General features: G+C 33.4%; 2 protein-coding genes across 3 annotated transcripts; one reads left to right on the top strand and one right to left on the bottom strand.

The window, feature by feature from the left end:
- Window positions 1-8,826: 8,826 nt before the first annotated feature.
- LOC126682510 (oligouridylate-binding protein 1B-like) lies at window positions 8,827-14,067 on the top strand. The gene is made up of 11 exons (XM_050378227.2): window positions 8,827-9,126; window positions 10,407-10,468; window positions 10,897-10,999; window positions 11,101-11,177; window positions 11,272-11,333; window positions 11,424-11,511; window positions 11,669-11,775; window positions 12,220-12,339; window positions 12,612-12,697; window positions 12,841-13,017; window positions 13,434-14,067. The coding sequence occupies exons 1-11, from the start codon at window positions 9,031-9,033 to the stop codon at window positions 13,710-13,712; spliced, it is 1,257 nt and encodes a 418-aa protein (XP_050234184.1). The 5' UTR covers window positions 8,827-9,030; the 3' UTR covers window positions 13,713-14,067.
- A 313-nt stretch (window positions 14,068-14,380) lies between these two features.
- LOC126679831 (protein FLUORESCENT IN BLUE LIGHT, chloroplastic) lies at window positions 14,381-16,896 on the bottom strand. Of its 2 annotated transcripts, XM_050374835.2 has the most exons (5): window positions 16,749-16,896; window positions 16,325-16,470; window positions 15,647-15,809; window positions 15,113-15,436; window positions 14,381-14,804 (listed from the first exon to the last, which is right to left on the bottom strand). In XM_050374835.2, the coding sequence occupies exons 1-5, from the start codon at window positions 16,849-16,851 to the stop codon at window positions 14,602-14,604; spliced, it is 939 nt and encodes a 312-aa protein (XP_050230792.1). In that variant the 5' UTR covers window positions 16,852-16,896; the 3' UTR covers window positions 14,381-14,601. The 2 variants fall into 2 exon arrangements, with proteins under 2 accessions (XP_050230792.1, XP_050230793.1); XM_050374836.2 differs by lacking the exon at window positions 16,749-16,896 and having other exon boundaries at window positions 16,317-16,442.
- Window positions 16,897-18,708: the final 1,812 nt, after the last annotated feature.

Raw genomic sequence — 18,708 nt, forward strand, 5'->3', positions numbered from 1 at the left:
TAGGAGGCTTAGGCCTTCTTTTTTATTTTTAAGCGAAACTATGATTACTGGGCCTCGCATTACAGCTTTAAAAGAGGCAATGCAATTTGATGGTGTTTGTTATGTGGATAGCGTGCGAAGAAAGGGAGGATTGGTGTTTTTTTGGAAGTCTGATTATGAAGTAAAAGTCCTGGATTCTTGTGACAATTTCATTAGCTTGGAGGTGAAATCAGTGATGGGTGTCCAATGGAGGTTGGTTGGGTTTTATGGTTGTCCGGACAGAAACCGTAGGCGAGAGTCATGGAGTTTACTTCGGGAGCTGAGTCAGGATAGTTCGATGCCGTGGTGTGTGATAGGGGATTTTAATGATATCCTTTTGCAAGAAGAGAAAAGAGGAGGTTTGCCTTACCCAAACTGGTTAATTAATGGGTTTAGGGAGACAGTCTTTTCTTGTGGTTTGTTAGATGTGGAGGCAACTGGTTATAAGTTTACATGGCATAGGGGGAGATCAGTGGATAGAAGAGTAGAGGTGAGACTTGATCGTGTGCTTTGCTCAAGTGACTGGTTGGACCTGTTTCCAGGCGCTATTGTCCATAATCAGGAATCATCAACTTCTGATCATTTACCGATCTATTTGTCCTTGGAGAGAAGAGTGGAAGTCCCAGTGGCGCGGCAGTTTAGGTTTAACAATATTTGGCTAGCCAAAAAAGATAGTTCTGGGGTAGTGAAGGAAGCGTGGAGGTCCTGTGTGAATGGAAGTATAGCTGATAAGCTTGGAGCTACAAAAGAATTTTTGAAAGTTTGGGGTGGTGAGAAAGCTCCAAAATTCAGACAACGTATTGATAGATTGAAGAAAAAAATGGAGGCTGCTCAATCTAGTCAGCCAAGTTATAACCTGGATGTTTACAACAGGTTAGTGGCTGAATATCATGAAATTCTTCGAGAAGAGGAGGTGTACTGGAAGCAGAGATCGAAGAGTTTCTGGCTGTCGGAGGGGGATTCAAATTCGCGATTCTTTCATAGTTTTGCTTCAGCAAGGAATCGGCAGAATAAGGTGAAGAAACTAAGAGATGAAGCGGGGCAGTGGCAGAACTCGAAGCAGGAGGTGGAGGGGATTATGTTCAGGTATTTTAGTAACCTGTTTTTGGAAGATAATGCTGATCCTATTGATTTTATTCCTTTTGATCCTTGTGTTAGTGAAGCTGATAATGAGATGTTGATGAGTTTTGTGTCGGAAGCTGAGGTTAAGAAAGCAGTGTTTAGCATGCACAATGACAAATCCCCAGGTCCTGATGGGTTTAATCCAGCTTTTTTTAAATCTTATTGGGGGATAGTAGGAGGGGAGGTGGTGAAGTTATGCAGGGACTTTATGCTAAATGGTTTTTTTAATCATGGTCTAAATGATACCGCTTTGGTGCTCATTCCCAAGATCAGTAAACCAGAGTCTATGTCCGATCTAAGACCCATTTCCTTGTGTAATGTTGTGTACAAGATTATTTCAAAAGTATTGGCTAATCGTATGAAGTCTCTAATGCCAAGAATTATTTCAGAAAATCAGAGTGCGTTTGTAGAAAATAGGCTTATCACAGATAATTTTCTTATTGCCTATGAGATTGGTCATTATTTGCGATGCAAGAGGAGGGGTCGGAATGGAATGGCAGCTTTGAAAATTGATATGAGCAAAGCTTATGACAGGGTCCATTGGGATTTTATTGAGTTTATGCTCAGAAAGTTGGGTTTTTGTGATGCGTGGGTTAAATTGATTATGTTCTGCATCTCTTCAGTTCGGTACACTAGCATTGGTGATTGTGTGAGTATGAATCCTCTCATTCCGAGGAGAGGGTTACGCCAGGGTGACCCTTTATCCCCTTATTTGTTTATTATCTGTGCGGAAGGGCTCAGTTTGTTGCTTGCGAGCGAGGAGAGGGCGGGTAATATTCACGGGGTAAGCATTTGTAGAGGAGCTCCTTCGATTAGTCACTTGTTTTTCGCCGATGATTGTTTCCTCTTTTTTCGAGCTAATATGGAGGAGGCGCGGGCAGTAAAGGGCGTTCTTGATGCTTATGAAAAGCTTTTAGGTCAAAAAGTGAATTTCAATAAGTCTAGTATTATTCCTAGTGCAAATGTGGTAGAAGGCATTAGGGGTGATATTAAATCACTGCTGGGAGTTAACGAAGCGAAGGATGGTGGTAATTATCTGGGCCTTCCTTCTTTGGTAGGGAGAAATAAATCCCTTATCTTTCGTTTCATTAAAGAGCGAGTTTGGAAAAAAGTGAGAGGGTAAATTCTTATCAAGAGGGGGTAAAGAAGTCTTGATAAAGTCCGTAGCCCAATCAATGCCTAATTACGTAATGAATGTCTTCTTGATTCCTCTCCGTCTTTGTGAGGAATTAGAAAGAATGTTAAATTCTTTTTGGTGGGGCCGAGATCAAGAGAAGAAGAGTGGTATTAATTGGGCAAGGTGGGATAGATTGTGTGTTCCAAAGAAATTTGGTGGTATCGGGTTCAAGAAGATTAGAGTGTTCAATCTTGCCATGTTGGCTCGACAAGCTTGGCGTTTTATTACTCTAGACAATAACTTGATGGTGAAAACGTTTAAGGCGAAGTATTTTCCTAAGACTTCTTTCCTAGAGGCGAAGTTAGGATCGAATCCAAGTTATGTGTGGAGGAGTATCTTTGAGACTCTCCCGGTGATGGCGAAGTGGTCAAGGGTGCGTATTGGTAATGGGGAAAATACCACAGTTTGGGGTAGTCCATGGCTGGACAGTGAGAACGGTGGGCAGATTATGACTCCCATGCCACCTAATCTGAGTTTGGCAAAGGTGAGTAATTTAATTGTTATGGAGGGTGGTGCTTGGGACGTAGGGTTACTGCAAGACGTGTTTGATGGTACGGATGTTAGGAGAATTTTGAATATTCCTCTGAGTAATAGAAATATTAATGATGGATGGGCTTGGTCTTTTGATGGTAAGGGGAAATTCTCAGTTAGAAGTTTTTACAGAGCTGTGTGTGGTGAAGTGGTGAGCCAACCGAATAAGTTGTGGAATAGATTATGGCGGTTAAATATCCCTTTACATATTCGTAATTTCTTATGGCGCGGATGCTCGGGTTTTCTCCCTACCTGTGATGTTCTGGCCTCTCGCCGTGTTTTTATCAATGAGCAATGTCAGGTATGCTCGTCAGGAGCTGAGAATGCTTCCCATATTTTCTTTTTCTGTGCAACGGCAGCAGATTGTTGGAAGAAGATAGGGGTTCCTGTGCATGCTGAAGGTGAAAGATTTGTCGACTGGGTTACTAGATGGGTTTTGGAGCTGTCCTTGGATGAAAGTTCGTTAGTTGCATCTATTTGTTGGCAGCTTTGGTTAAACAGGAATGCTGTAATTTGGAAGAAGCATCAGGCACCGGCAAATCACATTATTTCAGCAGCTTGTTCTCAATTAGCTGCCTGGAAAGTGGCGCATGTGCAGGATGGTGAGCTGAGAAGAGCATCAGTTTTGAAGGAAGATGGGAGCAGTACTTGGGTTTGTCCTCATGATGGGTGGTTCAAGGCTAATGTTGACGCAGCGGTGTACGCCGGAGGTGAGGGGGTTGGTATCGGGATAGTAGTTAGAAATTCCCAGGGTGTTGTTATTCAAGCTAGGCATGTGAAATTGGATGGTAGCTACAGTCCCAGAATGGCGGAAGCAATGGGCATTAGAGAGGCGCTGAGTTGGCTTAAGGGGACTCCAAATCTCATTATCGAGTCGGATGCGATGGAGGTAGTGCTCGCAGTTGGAAACCCGAGCTCAGTTGATGCGGACTTTATTATTGACGATTGTATTGAGTTAGCAAAGCAGTTTACTAATGTTTTATTTATTTTTGTGAGGCGATCTGCGAATCAGGCTGCGCATGTGTTAGCGCAAAAAGCCCGTTCTATTACAGGTCATCAGGAGTGGTTTTGTCACTTCCCTGAATTTCTCACCTCTGTAATTGCTTTGGATTATTTTATATGAAAGTCCGCTTATTTTCAAAAAAAAATGTAAACGAACAAATGACCAATTCACCTCCTTGAATTAGCACATTGTATTAAAAACTCAATTCTAGCCAGTGGAGTAGCTAGAAATTTAAATTAAGAGAGTAGAATAATTTATTTATTTACATATTTCAAAAAAAATAAAATTCATCAAAATTAAAGGGAACAAAATATTACATTTTTGAACAGATCGCTGGTGAAGAGTTGATTCCTCCTTCTCACGAAAAGAGTGTTGTTGTTGATAAATTAGTGGTTGTTGTTAGTGAGGTGGCGGAGATGATTTATTGTTGCCAGTGACAAAGAGACGAGAAAAATTGGAATGGGGAAGTGTACAAAAATTCTCAAATTTGTACTGTAAAAAAATATTATAATATTAGAACTTTTAAAATTATAAAGGGCAAAGTGATATTTAAAAATCATTAAGTGTCAACATGAATAATGATATAAATATGGAGAGTCTCTTAATTTTTTTTGCCATTTAATAATTGGAGCGGTATTTTATGCAAAAGCTGATTGGGGGATAGGTATTCTATACGGTTTGGTAAAAGTTTGGATTTTTTAACCAATTTTTATATGATTGATTTTTTTGAACTTCGTGCTAACTTGAGGGGGTCAATTGATTCTTTATTCAAATATTAATGTTATAAAAAGTAATATGCTTGTCGATTGTGTGAGCTCTTCCTTTTCTATAATACTGTTAGAAAGCGAAAAATTATTTTTTCACCGATTTTTCCACCAATTTTTTTTTTGGAGGAAGGAAGGATACAGTGATTGCCAGTAAAACTGAAAATTCACCATTTCCTCTCCCATCTGTTTATATTTTATGATTTTTTTATTAATTTCATATAAAATCATTATTTTTATACGTTTTTTTATTTTAACCACGTTCTTTAAAAACTGTCAAATAAAATCACCACCTTTCATTTTTTTTTTGCAAATCTATCACGAATGTAAAATTTCGGTGTGTTTTTATTGACTTTCAAGTGCATTTGGTATTTTCAAAACCGTAAATCAAATAAATAATTAAAATGTTTATTTTCCAATTTAAAATCAAACCAGTAAAACAGATAAATTGTAATTTTGGTTGAATTGGTTTTAATTTTTTATACAATCTTAGTTATATTACATTGTTCGAAAACAAATAGATTATGTAAGTGTCCTCTCGTGATATTTACTCCAAAGTCTAAATCCAAATGCAAGAAAATACTAAAACAAGAAGGACTTTTCACGCGGTACATTTTTTCCCTATCTCTTTTCATGCGGTACATAAATTATGGGAATCTTTTCAATTTCTACCTTTTTGCTGACGTCATCGTGACGTCAGCCTACATCTATCAACATGTGCACCAGTTTTTGCTGGTGCACCTGCTTTAATGACCCACGCCGCGCGTGATGCGTGGGTCATTGTTTATTTTTGAAGAAGCAGGTCATTGTTTCATGGTTCTTATTTTTCATACTTGTTCATTGTATTTCTTAATTTTTTTTAAACAAAACAAAACATATACTATATTTTATTTATATATTTAATTATTTATATTCTATAAAAAAATTTATTTATTATCCACATAATTTATATACATATTTATTTAAATTATATAGAGAATTTATACTTGTTCACTGTTTTTATTAATTTTTTTAAAAATAAAATATAAATATTTTATTTATATATTTAATTATTTATATTCTATAGAAAATTTATATATTATATATAAATATAAATATAAATATTAAAATTTTAATTTTAATTTTAAAATATAAATATATTAATTTTTTTTATTTTGGTAAAAAAATAATAATTTATATACATATTTATTTAAATTATATACAAAAATTTATTTGTTATATATAAATTTTTAAAATATAAATTTAATAATATAAATTATAAACAATGGCGGCAGTAGAGTTTTATTTATTGATGTCGATACATCTCCGATAGGGAGGGAGCCAAGTAGTCTCTAAGAGTGCCCTTGGCCCCTCCCAAAAAAATTTAGCATAAAACCTCTTAACTTTTTATTACTTACAAATAAATAATGTAGTAATTGTGCTTAAATTTTTATATTACTTGATTCTTTTTTCTTTAAAACGTCTTCTTAAGTTATTTATTTTAAATATATTTATTTAATATAGATTTTTGATCATCTGAACTATTTTTCTTGTTTTTTATATACATTTTATATTTGATTATATATATATATGATCATATTTGATACATCTCCGATAAATATATAATACATCTCTGATACATATACGATACATTTCCGATACATATATGATTCATTTCTGATACATTGTCAATATATATTTCATTCATATTCGATCGTTCAAAACGTTTTTTTAATTTACATATTCGATACATATTCAATACATCTCTGATACATATAAAACACATCTCTGATACATATTTATGATACATTTTTGAGAAGTGTGGGAATTTTTTTATATATATATTATAAATATTTGATATATTTTTAATATGTATATTTTTTATAAAAATACACATAATTTATACATGATATGTATATTTTTTTACCACATCATTATATATAATTTATATATTTTTTAACAAAATTTATGATACAAAATTTATATATAATAAATAAATTATTTATACATCAGACCCGTGTTCGGTATGTATAAATAATGTATTTTATAAATAACTCACAAATTATATTTTTTTAGAATTGTATCATTTGGTTATTTTTATATTTTTTATAAAATTAGTCAAAAATTTGATAGATTTATATATTTAAAAATAAAATTAACATTAAAATTAATTTTAGTATTTTTAAAAATTATATAACATAAATAACTCATAAATTATATTTTTTAGAATTGTATCATTTGTGTATTTTTATATTTTTAATATTTAATCAAAAAATAGTATATTATTTTTAAAACTGAAATTAATTTAATATTTTTCAAAATTTATATAACATAAATAAATTATTTATATAATTTAAATAAATAAATTATTCATATTTTAAAGAAAGAAATGTAGTTTTTAAACAAAAAAATAAAATAAAAGAGGCCATGCATCAGATGCATGTGCTAGCAGGGCTGACCCATAAGTCAGCCCTGCACTGACGCGCGTCAGGCCCGTCAGTTCTGACGCGCGTCAGTCTTTTGTTAAAAAAAAAAAGCCAACAATATTTTTCGTATTTTCTGTAAATATATGACAAAAATAGGCACACATGTAAAGAATGAAGGAAAAAAGGTACACGTGTAAATTGTTTCCGTTTTTAGAATACTTTTGAAAGATACCCTAAAAAAAAGATCACTAATTAGTGTGGGATGAGATTATTTAAGAGGTGAGAGGTGATTTTAACTAAGATAGGAATAAAATAACCTCTTCTATGGGATGAGATGATTTAAGAGGTGAGAGGTGATTTTAACCAAGAAATCACTTTTAAATGTAAACGAACAAATGACCAATTCACCTCCTTGAATTCTTTGGCAAAAAAAAAAAACCTCCTTGAATTAGCACATTGTATTAAAAACTCAATTCTAGCCAGTGGAGTAGCTAGAAATTTAAATTAAGAGAGTAGAATAATTTATTTTTTTACATAATTCAAAAAAAATAAAATTCATCAAAATTAAAGGGAACAAAATATTACATTTTTGAACAGATCGCTGGTGAAGAGTTGATTCCTCCTTCTCACGAAAAGAGTGTTGTTGTTGATAAATTAGTGGTTGTTGTTAGTGAGGTGGCGGCGATGATTTATTGTTGCCAGTGACAAAGAGACGAGAAAAATTGGAATGGGGAAGCGTACAAAAATTCTCAAATTTGTACAGTAAAAAAATATTATAATATTAGAACTTTTAAAATTATAAAGGGCAAAGTGATATTTAAAAATCATTAAGTGTCAACATGAATAATGATATAAATATGGAGAGTCTCTTAATTTTTTTTGCCATTTAATAATTGGAGCGGTATTTTATGCAAAAGCTGATTGGGGGATAGGTATTCTATACGGTTTGGTAAAAGTTTGGATTTTTTAACCAATTTTTATATGATCGATTTTTTTGAACTTCGTGCTAACTTGAGGGGGTCAATTGATTCTTTATTCAAATATTAATGTTATAAAAAGTAATATGCTTGTCGATTGTGTGAGCTCTTCCTTTTCTATAATACTGTTAGAAAGCGAAAAATTATTTTTTCACCGATTTTTCCACCATTTTTTTTTGGAGGAAGGAAGGATACAGTGATTGCCAGTAAAACTGAAAATTCACCATTTCTTCTCCCATCTGTTTATATTTTATGATTTTTTTTATTAATTTCATATAAAATCATCATTTTTATACGTTTTTTTTTTAACCACGTTCTTTAAAAACTGTCAAATAAAATCACCACCTTTCATTTTTTTTGCAAATCTATCACGAATGTAAAATTTCGGTGTGTCTTTATTGACTTTCAAGTGCATTTGGTATTTTTAAAACCGTAAATCAAATAAATAATTAAAATGTTTATTTTTCAATTTAAAATCAAACCAGTAAAACAGATAAATTGTAATTTTTGGTTGAATTGGTTTTAATTTTTTATACAATTTTAGTTATATTACATTGTTCGAAAATAAATAGATTATGTAAGTGTCCTCTCATGATATTTACTCCAAAGTCTAAATTCAAATCCAAATCCTAAGACGATTTAGAAAGCTAAGTAACACATAAAATTTGTCGTTACTCCATTGGTACTTCACTTTAAAGTCTAAAGTTTTAAACATAGAAACAGGACAATACTTACATTATCAGCTTAAACAAAAAAAAAACTTTAAAATTAAAAAAAAAGTATAAATAGAAAACTGGGAGCCACTCATTTATCTCCCTCTCTATCTCTCTCCTCAGAGCCTTCTCTCTCTGTCGTACTCCAATTTTCTTTTCCTTTTTTTTTTCTTCCTATTTGAACCCTAAAATTAACTAAATTAAAAAATAAAATAAAAAACCGAGAACGAGAAGGAAAGGAAAATACTCCATCGAAGCTTAATTTTATTTTCTCGGGAAACAAACAGGGCTTGAATTTTGCATCGAATTCCTGAAAGAAAATGCAACATCAGAGGCTGAAACAGCAACAGTTGATGCAGCAAGCTCTTCTTCAGCAACAGTCTCTCTATCACCCTGGTCTTCTCGCTCCTCCTCAGGTTTTTTCTTCACTCTCTCATCTTTTGCTTCAAATTCTGTTCCTTTTTTGATTCATTGATTTTTGATTCTGCAACGGGAAATTTTTCTTTTTGTTTTTCTGTCTGATTTGGATTGCTAGGAAAGCTAGGGTTAGAGTTTTTTTCTGGAAGTTTAGAAATTGTGATTCCTTAGTTAGGGACATTACTTTTGCTGTCACTATGATTAAAATGTTAGGGTTTTTGATTTGCTGTATATGTTTTCATTTAATTTCTTCTAATTTTCTGAAGTTTGGTTACAAACTACTGAAACCTGTGTCAATTTGTTTACGTATTCTGCTACACAGCTTAAAGTATTATTCTTTCTATCCAAAACTGTTGAAATTTGTTTCAATATAAAAATAAAGTTGATGACTTTCAGTTTTTTTTCTTCTGCTGTACAGCTTAAATTAATGTTCTTTCTACTTGCTAAATATTTAATTTCTTTTTGGTACTATTTGTTGTACAATTTTACAGTATATTTTGCCTCTTTAAACTAGTCCAACTCCAGTGTGTGTTGAAGTAGGTTTAGAATTCACTGTTTGCATTTTTGGCTGTGTTTAGTAATCAACCTTTAATGCTGTGCGTAGTTAAGTTTGGAATATACACACAGCTAATTTTGTCATGTTCATATAACAAAAAAATGCAAACTAACTTTTCACCCATCACTAACTCCCGGAATTTTGTCTACGATTTCATAGTTACCATTAGTATTTTAATCAGGTTAACCATGCTGTCTTATTAAAGTGTCTTTCTCCTTTTGGACGAGCATATACAAAATCCAATAAAGGATGTTGCTAAATTATTTTAGCTTTATATATGAAGCTTCAGTTCTGCAGATAGTTTTCTATTGAGGATTTAGAGTGAACGTCCAATTGGAAATCAATGCACTGGAAATGTCTTTTTGAAATTCATTCCCTAAGTAAAATAGTGGCATTGACATTCTTGAAATTAGAAATGTGATCTTTTTAAATGTAGCATTTTGTTTTTTGTGATTTCTTTCTACTTTTAGATGGTGAAACTGTGGACAGTTTATCTTGAAAACCATGATAGTTAGCAATCTATCATATGAGTAATTGCTGGCCTTTTTTGTTTGTTAATTTTTCTAGTGTACTTAAAATTTGTCATTACTAGGCGTAGCTTATGTTATTTTACAGACTTAAAATACTTTGTGTTTAAGTAGATTCAGGAGGGGATTTCTTGCATTTAGTTCTTTTCGTTTTTTTTTTTTACTTTTTTTTAGATTTTACTTTTTCATTTTGCAGATTGAGCCAATCCCCAGTGGAAATCTGCCTCCTGGTTTTGATCCAAGCACTTGCCGCAGTGTGTGAGTGTTTGTCTAGACATGTTTCCTTTTCTTCAATTTCCTTCTTCTTTTTCCTGTCTTTTTTTCTTTTGTGCTTGCCATCTCATCTGCATCTTAATAATGCTACTGCTTATATTGCTCTACATGTTCAAAAGTGTAGTGCTTTAACTTTATTTTTTATCTTTTAAAGATTGCATATTCTAGCATCAATAGTATTAGCACTTAGTACTACCTATTTGTTTTTTAATTTCAAAACGTTTTAGGTTACTTGAAAACGTAATTAATTGAGTTCAGTTGTTAGTTTATCTGTAAGTTTTAACTGTACTTCTTCTTGCTGTGAGATGTTATTCACTTGTTTTTGATCTTTGCCTAAAGTCACTTATAAGTTTCATCCATTTCATTTCTTTTTTTTGAAAGTTCTAGTTGCTTCATTTTTGAAAAAAATACAGGTATGTTGGAAATATCCAGACACAGGTAACTGAACCACTTCTGCAAGAAGTTTTTTCAAGTACTGGTCCTGTTGAAGGCTGTAAGCTTATAAGAAAGGAAAAGGTACTGTTTGGTTTTATGCAGCCCTTATTGTTCCATTTCTTATAATTTATGTGCCATATGTTTTCCGTTGATTTACATGCCTGTTGTATCTGCTCATGCAGTCTTCATATGGATTTATTCACTACTTCGATCGCAGATCAGCTGCTCTTGCAATATTATCTCTGAACGGAAGGCATTTGTATGTTGCTTTCTGATTTTCCATTAGTTTGTTGTTCTCGGTTGATTTTCTGTTATTTTGTTTAGCTTTCATCTAATTGTTTTGTGATTCATAGATTTGGGCAGCCTATTAAAGTTAATTGGGCATATGCTAGCGGTCAGCGAGAAGATACATCAGGTTGGTTTCTGCTTGAGAGTGAAAGTTTAATACCTAAAAACTGGCTTGTAAGGCTTTGTCTATAAGCTCAGATATCATTGTGATGTGCAGGTCACTACAACATCTTTGTGGGAGATCTTAGTCCTGAGGTTACTGATGCAACACTTTTTGCCTGCTTTTCAGTCTACCCCAGTTGTTCGTAAGTCTTAACCCTCATATTTATTTGTATGTTTGTGAATGATTGGTTGAATTTATGACAATGTGAATTCTGATTATTATTGTGATGAATTGATGATATTTAATAAATGGTGTTTTTATTAAGTGGAGGGCGATTTCTTACCTCTTTTTGGTTTCAGAGATGCAAGGGTTATGTGGGATCAAAAAACTGGGCGTTCAAGAGGTTTTGGGTTTGTTTCTTTCAGAAATCAACAGGAGGCTCAAGGTGCAATTAACGACTTAACAGGTATGAATGATGAATTGTGAATTTGTTGTAACTTATAATAGCTTTAGGAGAGATTTTATTTCTGTATAATCATCAGGTTCAGTTACAAGTTTGTTGTACATTATCACATTTTTATATTGGACTTTAGCGATGCGCTATCTTCACCTCTTTGTTTGCTTATTGCTTGCAAAATAATAGCAAGTTGTTAGCAAACATATCTGTCTGCATTCTGTAATGGCCATATTGGGAAATATATCAGTTTATTCCATGTTCCCTTCTCTATATATGGCCGAAGGGTAAACTTCTGTTTTTTTGGCAAACTATTACTTGGTGTAAGATATAGATTAGAAAAGATAAATTATGTGGTGTGGGGGGGCTTACCAATCATACATGCTATCTTTCTGTTGAATATTTTTAATTGCAATGCTAGCATGACAATAACGCTTGCTTGTGGCTCATTTTTAGGGAAGTGGCTTGGGAGTAGACAGATTCGTTGCAATTGGGCCACAAAAGGTGCTACCTCTAATGATGACAAGCAAAGTTCTGATGCCAAAAGTGTAGTGGAACTAACAAATGGTTCATCAGGTGAGTTGTGCTTAATCTGAGCAAGGAGTAGTTAATGTTATTTATTGATCATTTTCTCAGTTTTATCTTATGGAGGGTATGATTATTACTATTCATTTTTGTTAGTTTTTTGGATGTATCAACATCCAGTAATTCGTTACGGAAATGATATTTGCATGTTAATACATGTTTTATGGAATTGTAGGGTCCGGATTTATTTATTTTTAACGGCGCTTCAGCAAAAAAATAACAATACAAAAGTAAAACCTTTACTATTTTTCTTCCTTGTACAGATGAAGGCAAAGAAACAGCCAATATTGAGGCTCCAGAAAATAATTCTCAGTACACAACTGTTTACGTGGGGAACCTCGCTCCAGAGGCAAGATTCTTTTCATCCTACCTTAGGTTCTTGCATGCTTATTCTATCAGCATGTTGTGTATTCTTAGAATGAAATGGTATTGTTTATCAGATAATCCGGAAGTCGGGATCTCTGATGATTGTAGTAATTTTCTGTTTGGCAGGTCACTCAGCTTGATCTACATCGCCACTTCCATGCTCTTGGTGCTGGAGTTATTGAGGAGGTCCGAGTCCAGCGGGATAAAGGATTTGGTTTTGTGAGGTTCAGTAGTCATGCTGAGGCAGCTGTAGCTATTCAACTGGGAAATGTCCAGTCAATTCTTTTTGGCAAACAAATAAAGGTATGTCTGCGATGTCTCTCAATGTATTGACTATCGAAGGAGAAGTTGTAAACACCTTTGCATGTCTCATAGATAGGGGTGTGCAAAAACCAAACTAAACAATCGAACCGCACCAATAAAATTTGGTTCAGTTCGATTTTATAAAAAAAATCATTTCTTTGGTTCAGTTTGCTTATAAACAAATATTTTTAGTGCAAACTAAACCGAAAAATCGACAAACTGACTAGTCCGGTTCAGTTTGAAATTTTTTTGTCTCTTAGAAATTCGGTTTGGATCATTTGAAAAAATTAATTTTTTTGTTTGGCTCGGTTCAAACTGAATGCACACCCCTACTCATAGACAATTGGAAGGTGGGGGAGCCTCTTTTCTTTTTTGGTTAAGTCCTTGACTTCTAAATATCTTTCTTGTTATTGTAGTGCTCTTGGGGTAGCAAGCCCACCCCACCAGGAACAAGTTCAAATCCACTTCCGCCCCCTGCAGTCGCACCTTTACCAGGCCTCTCAGCCACTGACCTTTTATCTTACGAGCGACAACTAGCAATGAGCAAGATGGGCGGTGTTCATGCCTTGATGCATCCTCAGGGGCAGCTTCCTCTCAAACAAGCAGCAATGGGAATGGGTGCTGGAACGAGCCAAGCAATATATGATGGTGGGTTCCAGAATATCGCTGCTGCCCAGCAGCTCATGTACTACTAGTAATGACAAGAGTTAACTTCTTACTTCTATTACCTGCCTTTGCAGGTCTTATTTGAGTCTTAAATTATTAGGAAGTTTTCTGTTTTCTCTTTATCGTGCGGTGAGGTTGTTACCCGCATATTTACATCATTTGCTTGGCATTTGTATGGATGTATACATATTATGTAATTTTCATCTTTTTCTGTTTTTTTTCTCTTTCTACCATGTAGGGATGAGTTTGTTATCTATAAAGTAGGGATGAGTGGTTTGTGGTGAGAGGATGAGGTGTCTAGTATGGACAATAGTTTGCTTTAAAGCTTTTGACTATATTGATATTCTGTATTATTAGAGTTTTATTAAGAGTTGATTAGCATTATATACTCTGTTGATCGGCTCGATTGTGCAGTTCATTTGCTTTCATCCTTGATTTCTGGTAAGGGTGCTGCATACTGTAGTGACACTAATCTATGGGTGTGGGGGTTTCATATACAACTCAAAAGTGTTGCAACATTCAGTAATTTTTACGTTAAATTACATCTTGTCGATAATTGACCATCGCAAGTCTGAGTGTGCAAAAACAGAAGTAAGCCGAAGTTTATTGAGGTTTGGTTTTTTCAGTTCGGTTTAGTTTTGAAGCTGAAAATTTTCATTTAAGTTTTGTTAATAATTGAGTAAAAATCAATCCAAACTAAAAAATTAAAACAAAATTAAATTCATAGTTCAATTGGAGCATAATGAATGCACCCCTGATCGAATGAGCTGATATGAGGTAGTCACGGATTTTGTCATATTGAAAGGTCGAATTGATAAAAAAAACTCAGGTCTGTAATGCTTGCACAGCCTATGATAACAAACAAGATCTACTACACTCAAAAGGATGAAACTATGAAAGTATGAGGCAACAAACAGATTAGTCTTTTGATAATCCGTCAATGTACTTGTCATAAAATCTCCCAGCTTGTTCAAGATCACCAAGTTCAGTATAGCAATCAGCTATTGCCCCGCATGCTTCAGTGTTTCCAGAGTCTTCTCCTGCGCTTTCGGAGATGGCAAGAACCATCGAATGATATTTAATGGCTTCACGATACTTACCCTGCCTTTGCAACGAGCTCCCTGTTCAGAGAAGATTCAGATTAAAAAGAAACCTTATTTGCATTCTGCAAAACCAAGACATTATTGCAGGTTTCAGCTTAACAGATTAAGAACAACACTAGTATTTGAAGACGTAACAGGGATCCGAGTATTTGACTTTGAAGCAAAAATAGAGGAAAAACAATTGAATTCTGCCAGAGTAAGCTTAAATCGATGCCACTTCGCAATCCGTGGCCACTCCACTTGTCAAAATACTTATTTGGAGTTCAACTTTATAATATAGTATATAGACTAAAAATATAGATATATGGCACAAGAATGAAACACACCTAAGCCTCTTGCAGCCTTCTTTTGCTCTGTTGGATCCTTCAGACTCTGAGCAAGCTCAAGAGCCGTCTTAAACTCTACATATGCCTTCTCCGGATCTTGATTCCTCAAAAAATTCTTTCCGCTTTTTAACTTAGAAATTAACTCATGCTTTCTCGGATCAACAATCACTTCCTCTTCTTCTAGTATACGACTTCCGACAGGAGCATAACTCAAGGTGGGAGCATATGATTCAATTTTAGCCTGCCTTCTTAAAGCTGCATTGATCTGGCGCAATTGTTCATTCAGCCTTTGCAACTCCCCTTTCCTCTGTCGAGCGAGCAACCCTATGATATAAAAACAGTTTCAAGTGAACAGTATAAGACTGCAAAGTAGGTGTAAGAACTATGCAGCATTCCATCAAATAGAACAAAAAGCAAGCGCGAAAAGGCACAAAAGGTTTCTACAGTGATCTTCTATATAGATGCATTGGTGTAAAACCGCTCATATTTTGATATTGTAGAAATAGATCTGCTCTCACATTAGAGACACCATACCTCCAACAGTGGCTCCTACAAGAGCCACAAATAGCAGTAGTGGCATACTGAAAATGGAGTTATCAGCTTCACAGGTTTCAGCCAAAGCCTCAAAAGGGGCAGTCCACATCAAAGCATTACTAACAAGAAATGCCGTCACTGAGGATCTTAATTTTGAGTTTTCCTGCAGTTGAGAGAGTTTAAGTTAATCTGTCAGGAAATTAAGGAGTTGGGACTTGTGTCGTCATGCAATGGAACCTAAAACATCCTAGTGAAATTAGACCTATAATGGCAATATGGACTAAGATTTACTGGAATCCAAGCGTTCATCGTGTTTTTCCATTACCGCTCGCCACCAATGGAGGATGGAGTTATTTGTAAATTTTGTATTACAATTAAGCTACTCATCTATTGTAGAGATTGGAACCTTAGCATTAACAAAACACATCCTGATTCCAATTTTTATAATCATAATTAACTTAAAATAACAGCATGGCGGATTAACTGGTTGCTATCCTAGACAACGTGTTCTGATGTTCAATGATGAATTCCTCAGCATAGATGTTTCTGTAAAGCAAACAACAGCACATACAAATAAAGTTCGCATATCTTGGATGCTAAATTGGTCCTTAAAATATATCGTTGCTGTTAAAAACATACACACAACAAGAAAAGAAACCAGAGGACTCACCATCATACCTGATGAGCTGATAAATTTGGAAAGAATTGTCGATGAAAAGGCGACATTTGCAATCCATCTTTAAACCGAAAAACAGGCAACAAACTAGAAACTTCTCTTAATGAAGAAAAGTTCTCAACTTTCAAAAGAACTGAATCCAAATTCCCTGTTCCAAACAAAATTAAACCTTCCACTCAGTATCTACATTAGAAACACATCAAAAACTTAACCAAAAACAATCATCAAAGCTGTATAATCTAGCCACAATTCAAGAACCAAGAAACAAATTGAACAAGAAATACAAACATAAAGATCATCTCATCTAAAGTTCAAATTTTTATATATACTCTAAAGATTACATATTTGTTAGCACATTACAGTAAAGTTCAGCTAAACAAGAGGTGAATTGCGACTTGCGATAGGGTATCTGTGCAATGTACTTACCGGGGAGCTGGGTATTGCCGGAGATGATGTGATCGGACGGTGGAGGAGGAACGGCGGAGTATGGGCGGGGATGGAAGCAAGAGCAGCGGAGAAGTACTGTCATTTTACTTTGTTTTGATTTTCTTTCTTCTTAAGAAGATAAAATTCTTGATTATCTGGCTGACTGGTTTTTATATATGGTTCAGGTAATTATTCGAGACGCGTGTTTGTATGATAGCAATTATGTAACTGCAGTAAATAACCGTTAGATTAGTTCTAAGACTTCGATTATTTAAAGACTTGTGTGGCAATTTGCCTCGAGAATCATTTACCACACATTTTAGTTTTATGATAATTTAGTTATTAATTTTCTGTTCTATTTTAGTATAAAAATTATTATAAGAGGTAAGGCTGGTAAGTCGTACCACGTGCCATAAATGTGTTGTATACACATTTGAAAATAGACAAAAAAAATTCAACTTTACATGGCTCGTTTAACTAATCGTGTTAAAATGTCAAATTCAAATAAAAAACGTTTATTAAACAGGTTAATATGTATTGAACCGTCTAATTAGTCTATTAAAACAAGTCATAATAGACAACATGAGTAAGATATTTAACACGTTTACTAATAACATGTTTACTTTATATTATTTTTTTGTCAAATGAGTATAATTAAACAACAAATTTTTAAAATAACCATATATTTCAATACAACAAACAACATTTAATAAATTATATGAGCTATTATCACATGGGATAATTTAATTAATTAAAAGAATATATTAATTAATAAATAAATTTAAACGAGTTTTTGGACAAATTTAGCGGATTTAACATTATTAACCCATTATTTAACCATATTATAAAAAGGTTGATCCACTTATTACATAAATTCATATAAATTCAATTTGAACCCAATCGTGTCAAAAATTATCATCCTTAATCTCGGGTGAGTAATACGCGCGGAATCAAATGCAAAAATAAAATGTATTGACATAAAAAAAGTCAAATTTAGAATTAAATTGACCATAAAATATGTACTAATTCTCTTGCAAGTGGAGGTCAAATTTCCACTCAAGTCATTATTTGAAGGAATTAATTTCAAAACACCTCATTTTAAAACATATGTATAATTAATTTATACATCTTTTCATAATTTTCAGCTCTACACTAATAACAAACATATTTATAAAAATACCTATTATATATAAAAGTCTTATCTCAGTTTTGGTTAAAAATTTATATAATCACTCTCTATTCTCTCTGTTTCTCTCAAAATTCTCTTTTCTTTTCTTCTTTTTTTTCCGTTTGATTATTTTTTTGTCTCTTCCAGTTGCTTTTTTACTAGTCTCTTCTGTTCGCTTTTCCGTTTGCGCTTCCGTTCGTCTACTTCTGATGGATTTCTCATCTTTTCCGGCCGATTTTCTGTTCGTCTCTTCCGTTTGCGCTTTTCTGTTCGTCTCTTTGTTCGCGTTATGAATTTCTTGACATCGGTTTTAGATTTTTTATAATTTTTTTAATTTTTTGTGATGATTTGGACATTTTGTAGTAAATCTATAATTTTATGTTTATAAAATTATTTTATTATTCATATAATTATTTTGTCGCTACTGATTTCGTAACGAACGAATTGATTTATGGTATATTTACAGTGTTTTTATAATTTATGTACGTTATAATGTATTTTTGGTGTATTTATAGTGTTTTCTGTGTATCTATGTTTTTTGGGTGTATTTATGCCGTTTTTCTTGTATATTTATGGTGTATTTGTAGTGTTTATGATGTATTTACAGTGTTTACGGTATATTTGCAATGTTTTTATGGTATGTACCATAAAACATTATAAAAATACCATAAATACATTATATATACACCATTGTTACACTATAAAAACAACATAATTACGCGATAAAAACACAATAGATGTATTATAATACATCATAGTTACACTAAAAATACGGTAAAAAAATAAAAAAAA

The sequence above is a fragment of the Mercurialis annua genome, linkage group LG5 (assembly GCF_937616625.2).
Source record: "Mercurialis annua linkage group LG5, ddMerAnnu1.2, whole genome shotgun sequence".
Lineage (NCBI taxonomy): Eukaryota > Viridiplantae > Streptophyta > Magnoliopsida > Malpighiales > Euphorbiaceae > Mercurialis > Mercurialis annua.

Bases quoted from the DNA above. Each gene is read 5' to 3' on its own strand.
- LOC126682510 (XM_050378227.2), top strand. From the start codon at position 9,031: ATGCAACATCAGAGGCTGAAACAGCAACAGTTGATGCAGCAAGCTCTT. The intron at 12,698-12,840 runs GCAAGATTCTTT...TCTGTTTGGCAG, and splicing joins TGGGGAACCTCGCTCCAGAG to GTCACTCAGCTTGATCTACA. The intron at 13,018-13,433 runs GTATGTCTGCGA...TTGTTATTGTAG, and splicing joins TTTTTGGCAAACAAATAAAG to TGCTCTTGGGGTAGCAAGCC.
- LOC126679831 (XM_050374835.2), bottom strand. From the start codon at position 16,851: ATGACAGTACTTCTCCGCTGCTCTTGCTTCCATCCCCGCCCATACTCC. The intron at 16,471-16,748 runs GTAAGTACATTG...TGTTTGGAACAG, and splicing joins CGGCAATACCCAGCTCCCCG to GGAATTTGGATTCAGTTCTT. The intron at 14,805-15,112 runs GTGTGTTTCATT...TTCTCTGAACAG, and splicing joins GAAGGCTGCAAGAGGCTTAG to GGAGCTCGTTGCAAAGGCAG.